The 16,532-nt window shown below is 37.3% G+C and overlaps 1 protein-coding gene across 2 annotated transcripts in view; it reads right to left on the reverse strand.

Annotated features, from left to right (window-relative positions):
• The window catches only part of IMPG1 (interphotoreceptor matrix proteoglycan 1), a 500,344-nt gene that overhangs the window by 276,625 nt on the left and 207,187 nt on the right, over positions 1–16,532 (reverse strand). The window contains exons 9-12 of one of the 2 annotated variants that reach the window (XM_063443013.1): positions 16,300–16,320; positions 15,683–15,912; positions 5,211–5,281; positions 4,009–4,789 (exon numbers count right to left, since the gene is read on the reverse strand). In XM_063443013.1, the coding sequence (XP_063299083.1) occupies positions 4,009–4,789; positions 5,211–5,281; positions 15,683–15,912; positions 16,300–16,320 (1,103 nt within the window). Of the gene's footprint in view, positions 1–4,008; positions 4,790–5,210; positions 5,288–15,682; positions 15,913–16,299; positions 16,321–16,532 lie in introns of both variants that reach the window. The other variant, XM_063443012.1, reaches the window with a different exon arrangement.

Consider the following 16,532-nt stretch of genomic DNA (forward strand, 5'->3'; position numbering starts at 1 on the left):
AGTGACCCAACATGCATGACTTCAATTCAAAATGACAGAATAGAATACACAGGGCAGTTGCTTATTTTTCCTCCTTAAAATCACTGGGCTTAATGCAGAGCATTCAGATACAGATAGGGAGATTGGCAAAAGAGTGGTAAGGTCAAAACAGAACAGAATAGAGGGTGTGCGGGGGCATGCATGCTTCTCTCTCATATATATATATAAATATATATATATATATATATATATATATATATGTATATATATATATATATATATATATATGTATCAGGAGTTCAAATAGTTTAAAATGGAATAATGGTTGTAGCATACGCAGCATACGTAGATCCAATAACTTGTTTCAATACACCTATAATTAGAATGATGAGTTTCAGTATGTTCCATCAAAACATCTGTACTTTTTATCTTTGTTTGATAGGGCTGCCCTTTTGGACCAGTGCTCTTTACTCAGTTGCATTGTGGTCCCTTGTGCTACAACCATTATTCAATTTTAAACTATTTGAAATCTTGATACCTGACTTTTCTGCCTGATTTCCCAGTTATGAACCTGTCCTGCCTGGATCGACCTATTGCTCCTTGGTACTCTTCTGCCTTCCCCATATTGGTACTTCTCTTTGGTTTAACTACTGCTGCCTATTACTTCGTACTGAGCTACTGCTACACTAACCCTGACAGCTTTGACAGGTTGTATTGTGAACATTGTTTTTACTGGATGTTGCAATAAAGTTTGACACTTATAATTTTTTTTATTTTCAACTATGGTTTTGCGGTAAAGGCATAAAATATATATTTAATATATATTTTATATATATTGTCAAGCCTTTACTGCAATATATATATATATATATATATATATATATATATATATATATATATATATATATATATATATATATATAATTAATAATATATAAATAATTAATAATAATTAATCCACATATATCCTACAACAATAGATAGCAATATTATAGGAATTGTTTGGCTGCCTCTTCCCCATCTAGTACTCGGAAATTATTATTCGGAACTTTTATATAAATTTTAAAATGTATCTATATCAAACTACAAAGCTATCAACCTCTTTCTCACCAACTCTGCTTCAATGTAATTCAATCTACCTTGACCTACCGATCTCTATTCCGGCACTAAAACTCAAAATGCACAGGAGGAAGTTGCCTTGGGAAATCTCATAAGTGGTAATTTTAGAGTTTGTAGCTCTGCAGGATTTCAAGACAGTTAAAACTTTTTTATTTCATTAGTCACATCCTGGCCCATAACAGTTCAGATTAGAAATTACAAAGAAATGCCAATCTGTGGTGATAGTTACTGTCTATTATTCGCTGTTTCCCCTATAGAGATGTGCTTAAAGTTTCAGCTGTCTTCTACTTCTTGCAATGTGTAAGAGTGAATAACTGTATTAAGTTCAAAGATCTTTCTGTACCGTATATAAGCCATTTCTCTGCAGATAATATACTACAAAATCTAAATCTATTTGATTGTGAACTGACAGTTTTGCACATTCTTTTAATGCGTGTGCAACATATATTGGAAATGTGTCAGTCTCATGTCCTTCCAACATTGGTAGAAAAGGACAAAGTGTAATGCTTTATTCTATTCGGAGCTGTATAAAACAATATGTGATTCAATGTATAATTATGTAAACGCACTGGTTATTCTAATATTCCTCCTGTATCATACAAAGATATCAAGAAAATCAAATAGCAACACCATTAATTCTTTATGTTTGTCTTATGAAATTTAGTACATTATGCTAGATGGCAGCTCATCAAAAATTAGAATCTTTGGCATGCTTCAATTCATAAGGATACTCATTAAGGTTGCCCTTTATCCCCATTAGTTTTTGTTCTTTAAATAGAACGTTAGCAACAACATTAATTAGATACAGTTCAGATCCAAAAGGGCATCCCTATCAAACAAAGATAAAAAGTACAGATGTTTTGATGGAACATACTGAAACTTATCATTCTAATTATAGGTTCATATAAACAAGTTATTGGATCTACGTATGCTGACTATTGACCCCTATAATCACCTGGAAAAAAAATCTTATAACAACACCTCCCATATTAATGAACTAAAAACAGGTATTTTTAAGTAACATTACCAATTTTTTAGATAGCGGCAGACTTTCACATAGGTTTTCCAACTTTTGTATGTGTCATGCCTTAACTATGGTATCCTCTTACTTCCTGGTTCCACGGAGCCTAGCCACACCCCTTTATGACACGGTCTGCCTATTTAATCTGACTGCACCAGCTGATCAGGGCTGGATTATTGAACTACGTTCCTTACTCACAACCCGGCTACAACTTCGTTGTGAAAGCCTCTGCTACCAGACCGGACTGAAAGACTCTGCAAAGTTCCCTTCACCTCTCCTCATCCACGACTAAAGATTAAACACTCTTCATACGCCTCTGAGGAGATCTCGGGAACCAGTGTTCTATATGCCGGAAGCTAAGTAAAACCAATGTGATAAGAGTTGCATCTAAAAGCTGTTATTACCTGTCTCCAAAAGTCCTTCGGTAAAAACAATCCCGTTACAGCTAACTTCAACTCATACTTCATATCAGTTATCTGCATCTGTCTTGCTTCAGTTAAAGTATGGAACAGCTATTGTAATTACTTATCACCTAAACCGTTAACTCTACTAAGAGACTCCTTATTGATTCAGTGTCTGCAATTTACTATCGTTTACTACTTAAAGCTACAGTGCCTGTAACTGTGGACTTCAGTTATCATTTACTACTTAAAGCTACAGTGCCTGTAATTGTGGACTTCAGTTATCATTTACTACTTAAAGCTACAGTACCTGTAAATTGGAATTAAAGTCATTACCTTTTACTTTTTATAATAAATATTCAAACTATACGAAATCTGCAGTTGTGTTCCTTCATAACAAAAGTTTAGACGTGACAGTATGCTTATATTCACATCAAAATTAACCAGCAGTACAACATTTACGGTCAAGATAAATAATGCAAAAAAAGAGTGTAATAAACAATGTGGATTTGAATTAGGTGCATATAGGTGAGTGATAGAAAAACCACTAAAAAGGTCACATAACATAAGTGTAGAAATAATCACATGATTGCAAATAGTCACATGATATTAGTCTAAAATACTATTGTCACATATCTATGAAGAGCGCAAATTATGTGTATTAAAAATCACAACACAAGTTCAAGTAAGTGGGGGGAAAAGACCAACTGGCATCTAAAGATGTCACACATGCGCAGTTTTACATTTTTACCTGTACCAGCACTGGCTGACGCTTCATTGAACGCAGATGAAGAGCAAACACTGACCTGCAATTCCATGCCTAAGGTCTCCCTGAAGTCCAATCCTCCATCTATGATATAACCCCTCTAACTGTGGAAGAAGAGACTTCCTGGAGGGCACTTAGTGACCTAAAGTGGCACTAAGGGTGTACCTGCCAACATCTGTCCTCTGATGCCAGGAAGGGATGGGTACCTTTTATGTGAAAAGCTCCACATGTGGACTCTAAGCACCAGGACCACTTTAAATGATTAATGTGATCATGGTGCTTAGTGCAACAATGCCATAATTTTAAATGTTCTTTTAAGTGTTTTTTTAAATTAATTTTTTGTTACTAATATCATAAAGCAACTTGCACTCCTGGACTTTTATCAAATATGTTTATATATTAATTAGTCACCAATTTACCAGACTATATTCATCCATTGATCCATTATTCTACCCTTATAATTTGAATAGTTTAATCATGTCTATGATTAAACTAATTCAACATAAAAACAAATAAACAATAATATTCTGCATAATAGCAAACCTTAATGAGTTTCTCCCATCAATGTTGCTCTATGATAATAATACATGTTGAGATCTACCAGTTATTTGGCATTTAAATCTTTACAGTAGAATAGTAGCTGATATTTAATAAATTTGCCTCATGTGGAAGAGTAATTATCAACATGCAGACATTCATCGTACACTGTATATTTCACTTACCATCTCCAGGAAGACTTTCAATTAACAATGGCACTTTAGAAGTTTTCTCGTCCATGTAAGATATGTAACTGGGGGTGCTGCTTTCCTTTGCATCCAACAGCATATCATTTACAGTGGTCCCCAATGTTACATGTGAACTGGTTGCTCTAGTTACAGAGTTAGTAATTGTATTAAAATCTGTATGTTCATTCTCTGGCACTGGATAATCACCAGATGTTTCCATGGATTCCTGAGGCTTAATATGGACTGCATTGTAGTCTGTCGTATCTGAGTGCTTCTTAAGATCTTCTCCATCCTCAAGCACATAGGATGAGGAAGGATTTTCTATCATAGGATTAACAGTTGTTATGGGAATAATCTGGTTAACTGAGTCCAGAGGTGATGGCGTGTTCTCCAACCAGTTTTCACCTGGTATGTTTATTTTATCATTGGCATCAGAAGCACTAAAAGGCACAGTAAAACCTTCACTTACAACATTGGCAACATCAACAGCATTCTCCTCCACTGTGGGACTCTTCTGACCAATAAATACTAGTATCTGTTGTGTAGTTAATTCTTGTACAGCTTCTTGAACAAACTCCTTTGTTGAGTAAGAATATGGCTGTATGGGTTCAGTAGCCACTTTACTATCAATTGTATTATGGACATCGGGTGAATCTGATAGTTCTTTAGCAGGTTCCACTGTGTTCTCCAGCATTGCATTAAAACTGTCGCCTTTATCTTTGTCTTCAGTTATTGAAGTAGGATTACCTAAAGGTTGTTCAGCATTTAAGAGTTCATCCTCCAAAGGAAAGGAAAACTTAGTTAAAAAATTGTGCAAATACAGATTATTTAAGCATATGCATTATTTAAAAATTACATTATGAAGGGGTTGAACATTCTAATACCTATATAAAATAGGTGTTGTAAGTAATTACTCGGGTATATTAATTAGAAACATTAATATTCTGGAATGACTTCTTATAAACTGCACACCGTTGACTACACATTATCCTTGAAATGATATAGACTAGACTTTTGGCATTCGTTTTCAGAGAATACGTTTTCATCTGAACTCAAGATTTCCACTTACCACAAGCCTTTGATAAGTAAAAATTTAACCCTGGTGAGTAGAATTTCTTCCCTTGCGAGCACACTATGACTTGCATTGGTGAGCAACATTTAAGGCCTGCCTATACATATACAAAACCTATAAGATTTACCAAATCAGTCTTCATTTCAGCTGTAGGTGCTGGGGATGACACATCATTTTCAAAATTCACCAACGATTTATCTAGATCTAATAAAAGAAAAAGATTTCATTATTTATGTATATTTCTGGTCATGTTTATTGGTTATTTTAACACTTTAACCATGAGGTATATCCAATAACCATCACACCAATGCATTTCAAGGTCAAATGTTGTCTTCCCACATGGGACATGGGATAAATAGTTTATTCCATTAGGGACTTTTCTTGCACTAGAGAAGTCATTAATTTGAATATAACAGCAACCTTTTATCATATCTCACAAAGTTAAAATAGATTGGGACAGTGTTGTCCAATAGTGTTTTTTTTTTTTCCTTTATGCGGTGACTTATTAGCCATTAAGTGCAAATAGATGTTTATTGTTAAGAAACAAAATATTAAATCACTTTAAAATAACAAAGACTTATATCTAAGTATGTTTCTATGATTTGATTGATATCTACAGGCGTATTCTTTAAAATGAGAAATAATAGTAAATACAAAGGGAATTTCATATTTAGGTCAAAGTAACCAAGCTGGAAGTAGCTGCATTAGAGCATTTTTCCAGTTCAGCTATTTTAAACCTTAAATTTGAAATTCACTTTCAATACATAATTTAGTGAATAACTGTGTTAATGATTTGTACTGAGTTGCTTAGGAAGTAGTTAGGAAATAGATGTGTGAGTATAGAAGAGTTACTGAGATTTAAAGTAGAAGTGAGATTACTGTACGATTGCAGACACTTAGAAAATAATAATTTAAAAACAAAAAGTCAATTTACCTATCAACTTTTAAAAAATCTATTCTAACTAGAGATGTCGTGAACATAAAATTTTCCGTTCGCAAATGGCGAACGCGAACTTCCGCAAATGTTCGCGAACGGGCGAACCGGGCGAACCGCCATAGACTTCAATAGGCAGGCAAATTTTAAAACCCACAGGGACTCTTTCTGGCCACAATAGTGATGGAAAAGTTGTTTCAAGGGGACTAACACCTGGACTGTGGCAGGCCGGAGGGGGATCCATGGCAAAACTCCCATGGAAAATTACATAGTTGATGCAGAGTCTGGTTTTAATCCATAAAGGGAAAAAAATCACCTAACATTCCTAAATTGTTTGGAATAACGTGCTTTAAAACATCAGGTATGATGTTGTATCGATCAGGTAGTGTAAGGATTACGCCCGCTTCACAGTGACAGACCAAACTCCCCGTTTAAGGCACCGCAAACAACCGCAAACAGTCCATTTGCACAACCGCAAACTCCCCATTTGCACAAGTTTGGATACCAAGCTAGCCATGTCCCGTTCCTTGTCCTCACTGATGTCATTGAAGGTCTCTTCCTCCACCCAGCCACGTACAACACCAAGGGTCCCCGGAAGGTAACAACAAGCCCCCTGTATTTTTTTTTTAAATGTACACTACTGTTACACCATAAATGAGTTGCACTGGTGTGACACTGTGCCCTGGCAGGCCCTGAGACGCACACGTGTGAAGGAAACTGACTGTTATTATTTCACAGTCAAATTTCTAGTTTTTTTTTTTTTTAATGTACACTACTGTTAAACCAGATATGAGTTGCACTGGTGTGACACTGTGCCCTGGCAGGCCCTGAAACGCACACGTGTGAAGGAAACTGACTGCTATTATATTACAGTCAAAAAAGTTTTTTTGTTTTTTTTTTAATGCAAGCTATTGTGACACCAGATATGAGTGGTGGCACTGGGCAAGTGGGCACAGTATACGCTGTGAGCCTGACTGACACACACAGGTAACTGCAATTAGATTACACAGGAAAAAAAAAAAAAAAGCAGACTGATGTTCTAGCCCTAAAAAGGGCTTTTTGGGGTGCTGTCCTTACAGCAGAGATCAGATGATTCCTTCAGGACTGTAGTGGACACTGAATACACTATCCTAGCTATCGATTTCCCTATTAAATCAGCAGCAGCTACACTGTCCCTTCTCTCACTAAGAATGCAGCTTCCGGGGGGCGGGGCCTAGCTGTCATGGAGGAAAGACGCACTTCGTGTCAGCTCTCTCAATATCTCACTTTAAGCAGCTATCAACATGCGAATTTCACCCCAGAAGGGGGTGACCCAGCAATGTTGCTCCTACCTGACCGACCCGACATGCTTAATAGCAGTCAGCAACTCGACAGAGTCTTACTTACCTCCGCGTGGTAAGTGTGGCCTGGTGGTCACCGGGCGGGAGAGGCGGCCGATCTCCCGAACCTGGGATGACCAGGAGCAGCTACTTCCCGGCAGGAGCTCCGTTTCCCCCCCCCTCCTCGGACCAGTGGGGGTTATCCTGGTCCACCCCTGAGAGGCTGTCTGGAGCTAATGGACGCACAGAGCACAGCCGCCCAGGCTGACATACTCATCTGCGACTCTCCCAATATGGCGGCAGCCGCGTGTCCTCCTGGTACCAGCAAAGCATGGCAGGATATTGAGTCTAAGCTGGACAGACTCTTTAATCAATTTTGGAAGCAAATAACAAGAAGGAAGCCCCAACAAGCTCCACCACAGCCCCAACAAGCTCCACCACAGCTAAGCGAAGCAGTCCCCATTAAAATCCACCAACGCAAAAGGCGTTGAAGACGGGACTGGAGGCACAAACAGAAATGCAAAGCCTGCCCCACGTCAAGCACTCGCCTCCACATTAAGCCACCACAATCCCGCACCGGACGTGAAGCACCACCGGGGCAGATCCGACCACCTGACAAAACAAGCTTCCACCACCTCAAGCCGTGAACCTGGCACTGAGCCAGAGACTTGCCTTTGTTGTTCCAGGTATCAGGGACTCCCAGGGTCTGCACCTTGCGTCCAGAAGGGATCGGATGAGCACAAGCAGTAAACAGCAGCCTGCCAAGCATGTCCCACAATAGCCGATCCTCCACACCATGCCTTTGATCACATGAACTGCTCTCTGCACATTAACTAATCGTAAAGTAGCAAGCATTTAAACATGTCATTATTTCACCTCCTAAAGAGTTTATTGTCGTAGTTCCTTACATGCCTTTACCTTACCCGTTCATCGTTCATGTATTATGTTAATCAATAGTATCATCTCATGGGGCGACTCACACTTGATTTATAACTAGTGGTGGAGCTGCTGATATAAATACACAGTTGATAACGTGCAAGCTACACCCTAAACATGACAGCCATCTTTCACAACAATGTACTGCTATATACTCATACCCTCAGCCATGATATACGCAAAAAAAAAAGAATGCAGCTTCAGAATGAATCTAAAATGGATGCTGTCCAGGAGGTGGGAGGGTCTGGGAAGGAGGGTCTGCTGCTGATTGGCTGGAATGTGTCTGCTGACTGTGAGGAACAGGGTCAAAGTTTACTCAATTATGACGAATAGGGGGCGGACCGAACATCGCATATGTTCGCCGTCCGTGGCGAACGCGAACAAGCTATGTTCGCCAGGAACTATTCGCCAGCAAACCGTTCGGGACATCTCTAATTCTTACATGACAATGACTATTAAGATAAGACCTCAGGTCTTTTATGAAATGCAACACATTTTTGAAAAGGCTTTTTTCACACTTTTTCCATACCTTCATTCTATCACAATTCCTCCTTCTGTTTAAATACACCCATACATATTAAATAGCATTTGTTAGAGGGAAAATAGAGATATCTTTTGATAGCATATATGTATACATTACACAATATTAAATTATGAACAAAATATTAACACAATCTAAGAAAATGAAAGAAAAAAAATGAGAGCGCTGCACATAGCTTATTTGTCAGTTCAGGGCCACAAATTGAGGTCCTAGCTGGCAGACGGCACCCTCAGGTGTTGAAAGATACCTTGGGCTCCTTTGATCAAGTTGCTGGCACATTTAGGACACTTGGCCTCTGTACACATCAATACGTGCAAATACCACAGTATAAACAGTATACTTAGGTGACTCTCGATGTATCCAATATTCTGATGTAAGGGGGCGGGGCCGAGCCGGCTGGAGGCCATCTGTTTAGGCTCCAGACCTGAGCCCGTGAAAAGGGCACAAAAAGACGATACCGACCACTTCAAAGTCAGATTCACCGATACCACTGTACGGAGACAGACCCCAGGTTCAATCTGATACCCGCAAGAAGCCTATCACACTGGGTGAGCAAAAACTGCCATCCCCGGCCTACACGCTGCCTCGAGCCTGCTCAAGTGGCCATTGAATGCAGCCGGGCAACACGGAGATACACTCCACAGAGACACCCGGACAGGAGACACAACACATTTAGAAACACCACAGCTCAGCCATGGTATTTTAAAATATTTAATGGGCTATATGGAGCACTCACTGTGAACGCAGCACTTAGCTTATCTGTCAGTCTGGACCACTAATTGTGGTTCTGGCATAAAAAGGGAACACTCAGGTGTACATTGATACCTGGTGCTCTTTGGTACTTTTATTGCTTAATGGTCTATGACGTCAACGAGCTTTAAAGTCTGCACTGCATGACAGCATAGACTCTCATGCGATTCTTAAGAGGCTGAGGTCCAAATGGAAAAAAAAACTAAAAAAAATGATTAAAATCACAGGTGACTTTCTTTGTAGGTACAACCAAAGAACAAGGGTGTGGAAATGCACTCAATGCCCATATACTATGTATCTGGGTGCAGCCAAGCCGGTCCCAGTACCAGGAACCAAATACTTGATGAGGCAGAAATAGAAAAAGGTTCAGGCACTCCAGGATACAGAAAGGCAAATTAATTGAACCCACCACCACTCACACCTGAAAGGTGGTGGGTTCAATAAATTTGCCTTTCTGTATCCTGGAGTTCCTGGACCTTTTTCTATTTCTTTGTAAGTACAACAAGTTGGTTATCTACAAGCGAGTTGCATCCAACACGGAAAACCCAGCCTGGACAGTACTTTAAGTAACACAGTTATGGCACTCGCTGCCTCCACTACTTCCGACAAATGCCTGGAAGCTCTCTCAGCTAAAACCAGCAGTGCAGGACTTAGCTTATTGACTGAAAGTGATTAACTGGTGCTTTCAGTCAATAAGCTGCTCCTGCATCTCATGGCTCAGATCTAAGCAATAGCTTTAGGATTTCAGTGCTTGGAAGATCCCAGGTAACAAATCAAACTGTTCTCAAATGGTTCGACTACTTTAATTGGGGGGGGGGGGAGGAGGGAAGGGGGGCACCAGAGCACTTGAGACATCATAACAACTACAGAGTGCTATGGTGGTTATGGTGCTTGGAATGTTTATGTAAAAGGACACCATAAGCACCAAAACAACTGTAGCTTAATGCAGTGGTCTTAGTGTATATGTCATGCCCCTGCAGTCTCACTGCTCAATTCTCTGTCATTTAGGAATGAAATAATTTTGTTTATACAGCGCTAGTCAAACCTCCCCTGCATTTGTCCATTTGTTGCTAAACATTTCCTGAAAAGAAAACTCTAATGTTTAAACTTCCTTTATTGCACAAACATTTTAATTAAATATTTATTATTATTTATTATTATATTATTTATAATAATATTTATTATTATTTTCTTGTGGGTAATTAAAGTACAATCAACAAAGCAGGGGATAAAAATGAAGAATGAAGCAATGAGACAGCAGGGGCACGATCTATTAACCTAAAGTTGCAAAAGGTCTTCATTAACCTAAACCTGTTTTGGTGTTTAGAGTATCCATTGAAGTTGGCATTTCAGGTCAGGGGGCCTTAATGTTCTGGCTTGAAGATAGGTACATTTTTATTTATTTGTTTAAACTGGGGTTCCCAAAAGGTAGATCTTCAGATGTTGTAGAACTACAACTCCTTTGATGCTTTGCATGCCTTTAGAATGACATGGCATAGTTGTAGTTTTAAAACATCTGGGGATCTACCTTTTGAGCATCCCTTGTTTAAAGCATATAACAAACAAAAAAGCAATATATTCTAAACTATTCTAGTATATTCTACTATTCTAGTATATTAGCCTTGAATTACTATATATTTTGAAATATTTGCTGAGATGAGCGTATTATAGCTACATGAATCCCTTCAGATAGGGATTTATTATTTAAAAAGTGAATTTTGGAAAAATTTAGGCTAAGCTAAAATATATGATGAAACATATTTAAAGCCCCTAATTTGACTTAAAAATAGAAAATTAGGTTTTCAGTTGACCACGTTTTCCTGTTTAGTGAATAAATCCCATACATGTGCTCTAGCCTCGAGTTTGGAGATTTATTATCTCATCCTTTTATATTTCTTTAGGGACCTTAAGGAACTAAGTTCTTGCTGCTATGAAGAAATACGGGAGGAACATATGATTCCCAAGCACCCCAGCAGGTGTGACAGAAGGTCAAAAATGTATTTTAACTCTGGAAGACAAATGAATGCAGGCTAAAGTTTCTCAGATTCTAGGAGAATAAAAATATTCTGGCTCACTTTAAACCAAAATATGAACAGGCAGTAAAATAAATGGACACATCAATAGGGCAAATACATTTAATACACTAGAGACATCTGAAATCAGTTGACGTCTTCCGTGGGGTTCATTTCCTAAGCCAGGGTTCTCCAAACTCTGGACCTGCAGATGTTGCTGAACTACAACTCCCATGATTCTTTGAATGAAATAGATAGCCAGAGAATCATGGGAGCAGCTTTTTTATATTCAAATTAAAACAAGTTTAAATATCAGTTTTAAATGAAGAAGTAATAAAGGATTTGCTACTAAATGGTGACCTTTGTCACTCTGAGATTTTTTTTGCGTCTCTCTAGAAGCACTCCCATTTTTTTTAACAACATTATAGCCGTTACAAGGTCAATAAACTAGAACAATAACAAAAAAAAAAAATTCTGTGGCTCTTGAGAAAGGCGCAGTTGCGCAGAATCGCGCGTCAACCTGGCGGCCCACTGTTACTTTGTTAATTTGTTTTTAAAGCTGAACTCTGTAGGCTTACCCACAATGAGATTAATTCTGGAGACCTTTTTATTATATTTTAATGGGGACTGCCTAGAAGCAGTTCAAGGAGGGAGGAATTAGTTTGGAGCAGAAGGTGGGTGGCTAAGGTTTGGAAGAGTCCTCTATCTTGAATTAGCAGTTAGTTAATTACTGACCTCATCTGAGCCCCTCCATCTATATGCTCATACATTATATTTTAATATTATTTAGGTTGATGGGAAGTATTAATACAGGAGTTCTGAGTACAATTAGGACTTGCTCCTATCCACATTTCAGTTGTGAATATTACAACAGGCGCTCTGTTTGAAATAAAGTTTTGTACATATTTATATCTTAGCTGCTAGCTCCCTAGGTTTTATTCACCCCAAAGAAATATATGGACAGTAGGTGGGTGTGGAGATCTGTGCAGCTGTACCTCTATCTGATTGAGGTTACTTTACTTCAGAAACTTTGATCACATACCTTCCCTTTAATGCAGTTGCTATCACTTTAATGTCTGAAAATCTGTATTAACCCCTTAAGGACACATGACATGTGTGACATGTCATGATTCCCTTTTATTCCAGAAGTTTGGTCTTTAAGGGGTTAATGAGTAGAGACTTTCCCTAGCAGTTTCTATTTTTACCTGATGATTGTGTAATCCAGGCCACTCATTTGCTAGAATGTAACTATGCTCCTTATGATAGCTCTCAATTTTGTGGCTTAGATTGCTAAGTAACAAAAATAAGAAGTAACAAAAATGAAATACTAGATTGCAACTATATGAGTGTTTAACCCCCTAAGGACCAAACTTCTGGAATAAAAGGGAATCATGCCATGTCACACATGTCATGTGTCCTTAAGGGGTTAAAGGAACACTATAGTCACCTGAATTACTTTAGCTAAATAAAGCAGTCTTAGTGTATAGATCATTCCCCTGCAATTTCACTGCTCAATTCACTGTCATTTAGGAGTTAAATCACTTTGTTTCTGTTTATGCAGCCCTAGCCACACCTCCCCTGGCTATGATTGACAGAGCCTGATTGAAAAAAAAATGGTTTCACTTTCAAACAGATGTAATTTACCTTAAATAATTGTATCTCAATCTCTAAATTGAACTTTAATCACATACAGGAGGCTCTTGCAGGGTCTAGCAAGCTAGTAACATAGCAGGGGATAAGACAATCTTAATTAAACAGAACTTGCAATAAAGAAAGCCTAAATAGGACTCTCTTTACAGGAAGTATTTATGGAAGGCTGTGCAAGTCACATGCAGGGAGGTGTGACTAGGGTTCATAAACAAAGGGATTTAACTCCTAAATGGCAGAGGATTGAGCAGTGAGGCTGCAGGGGCATGTTCTAAACACCAAAATTGCTTCATTGAGCTAAAGTTGTTCAGGTGACTATAGTGTCCCTCTATGTACTCATAGTTTAAGTGTAACGCACCAGTGATTCTTGTTTCACTTATATGTTTGACACAAGAAACTTTTAGTTTTTTTGTTTTTTTTTCAGTTTCTTCTTTATATTAAATTGAATTAATAAAGTGTATTTCCTTTTACCTCTAAAAAGTGTTTTATAGCATGATTGTAATCTTTTGAGATTTGAACCAATATAGTGTTGTTTTTTCATTTGTTTGCAGTTACATAATTAGGATTATCCCCGTTTTGATTACCAGTTAACCCTTAAGGCTTCGGTATACTTTTTGTGTCCGATTGCCCTCTTTTTGCAATACTCATGCTACCTGTCTGCAACTGCATATGAGAAATCGAGAAAACAGATATATCCACAAACATGCCAAATTATACAAAGTCCACAGCTTATTAGGCCACACATATCTACAGCAATGAGACTTTATTTTTGCATGTCACCAGTAAAGTGAGTCATAGTTGAAGTGCACTTGTAGTGACTGCATACAAAATGAAGGGTCTCACACTGTGGGAAGCAATGAGAGCCTGGCAGGGACTTGGATTTTCCTACATGCTTCGTACTGACACTAACAGGTAGTAAAGTGAATATATGAATGAAACATGAGTTAAAGAAGTGTAGTGGCTCTTTAAGTACTCAGATACTATATCACATGATTTAAAGGAACACTATAGTCACCTAAATTACTTTAGCTAAATAAAGCAGTTTTAGTGTATAGATCATTCCCCTGCAATTTCACTGCTCAATTTACTGTCATTTAGGAGTTAAATCACTTTGTTTCTGTTCATGCAGCCCTAGCCACACCTCCCCTGGCTATGATTGACAGAGCCTGCATGAAAAAAAAACTGGTTTCACTTTCAAACAGATGTAATTTACCTTAAATAATTGTATCTCAATCTCTAAATTTAACTTTAATCACATACAGCAGAGTCTAGCAAGCTATTAACATAGCAGGGGATAAGAAAATCTTAATTAAACAGAACTTGCAATAAAGAAAGCCTAAATAGGGCTTTCTTTACAGGAAGTGTTTATGGAAAGCTGTGCAAGTCACATGCAGGGAGGTGTGACTAGGATTTAACTCCTAAATGGCAGATGATTGAGCAGTGAGGCTGCAGGGGCATGTTCTATACACCAAAATTGCTTCATTAAGCTAAAGTTGTTCAGGTGACTAAAGTGTCCCTTTAATAGCCTTCTATTCACGGTTTAAATAAATGATTTTACAACTGTCCTATTAACCCTCATTAACCATAAAATAATCTACTTGGGGTATTTCTAGTCAAAAACAAATAGAAGAATGAATTGAGAAGTTAAAAAAACAAATATAAAAAACAAACAAAAAACTAAAGTAAAGAACATCATTTTGAAAAAAATATGTTTTTACTTGTTGAACTTTTTAGCAGAACAACACATTTTGCTCACCTTTAAGTTTTTTTTTATTTTTTTTATTTTCAGTTTTGGCTGCATGATAAAGACATTTCTTTGTGTGGATTTTAGTAAGAACTCGCACAGAAGACAAAAGGTAACAATTGTTGTATATTTCGCTTTTCATTTATTTCACTCATCACTATTGTAAATTACAAATGAAAAGTAAGAGATTTTTGGAAGTTTCTTTCACAGTTTGCTGCTACTGCAAATTGGCAACCTGTTGGGCTCTGATATAATAGTCTCATGATGTGCTAGTGGCTACCTTGTGACATAAAATAACTGTTTTTTTTATTATCATAATGTATATAAGATTTTTTGTTTGAGTATGGCATAAGGGTTTGGCTGTATAGTGTTATTAAATGTTCTATTTTATTTGCAGTAAATGTTCTTGTGATGCTAGTAAGTCTATTTTATTTCCAGTATCATATTATAGAAAATGACATTTCAAAACTCTCTCCTATCTGTAACTACACTTTCATACAGTTGTATATTACCAAGTTTTCAAATAAAATATAGGAAATGAAAAACAATAGCAAATACATGAAGATCTTCATATTAAAAGAACTGCGGATTATTGCCAATATTCCTTATCAGTACCATACGTGTAGAAACAAAACTTTCGAGTTGAAAATAGAATTAGCTATTATTGCTCTGTGTACACTATAACAGAATACACCACAATGAATGTGTTTACGTACCATCTAAAAACCACAGTGTTTGGAGGTCCATAGGTAGGGATCGATCATCTCTCAGTGCCATGGCAACCATGTTCTGCAGTTCTATGACAGTATATGACATTTTTCTTCCCTCTTCATTGTTACCATTCTCAACTTTGTTAGATGCGATAGTAGGTGTCTCGATGTTATTTTTAGATTCAGAGCTGCCTCTTTCAAAGACCACAGCATAACGCACTACAATGCTATCAGATCTGCAGCATGAAAAAGCAAGCATATTGATTGCATTTTCTTTAAATTGAACTGTACTCAGGTTGCCAGTCCAAAAGATATTTAGAAAATCAAAATTATTTAGTTTTCTTGTCCAAAAATACATCTACAAATACAGTTCTTTTCATCTAAAAATTAACAGTAGATATTTTTAAAAAAACATGTTAAACAAATAATTTGTGATCTTTCCAAAACCTTTGCCTGATTATTTATAAATACTGTCTATTAAAAATTATTGATGAATATGTAGAACTTTAGCTAATAGCAACGGTGAAAAATACGCTTATAGTAGATCAGCAGGTTTTATTTTTCATTCTTCATACATACATGCCCATTTTAGATACTAAGCTACTGTAAAGTAAACACATTACCCGTCTTTTTCCTTCTTCTGTCTTGATTTTTTTGACACAATGGAAAGGAAAGAAATAAAAAAGATACAATAAATTTTCGAAACTTTAGTTTTAATTAACAAAATAGTGTTAGATATTACAAACATATTGTCATTCTCAGTAAAAGGAAATAGTCCACACTAGCTTTAGCATATTTTCTGTGGCCTTACGGGAAGCTGTCATCTAGAGAAATATTGTCCCAAAACATCTCCAGT

This window comes from Pelobates fuscus, chromosome 2 (genome assembly GCF_036172605.1).
Source record: "Pelobates fuscus isolate aPelFus1 chromosome 2, aPelFus1.pri, whole genome shotgun sequence".
Classification (NCBI taxonomy): Eukaryota; Metazoa; Chordata; class Amphibia; order Anura; family Pelobatidae; genus Pelobates; species Pelobates fuscus.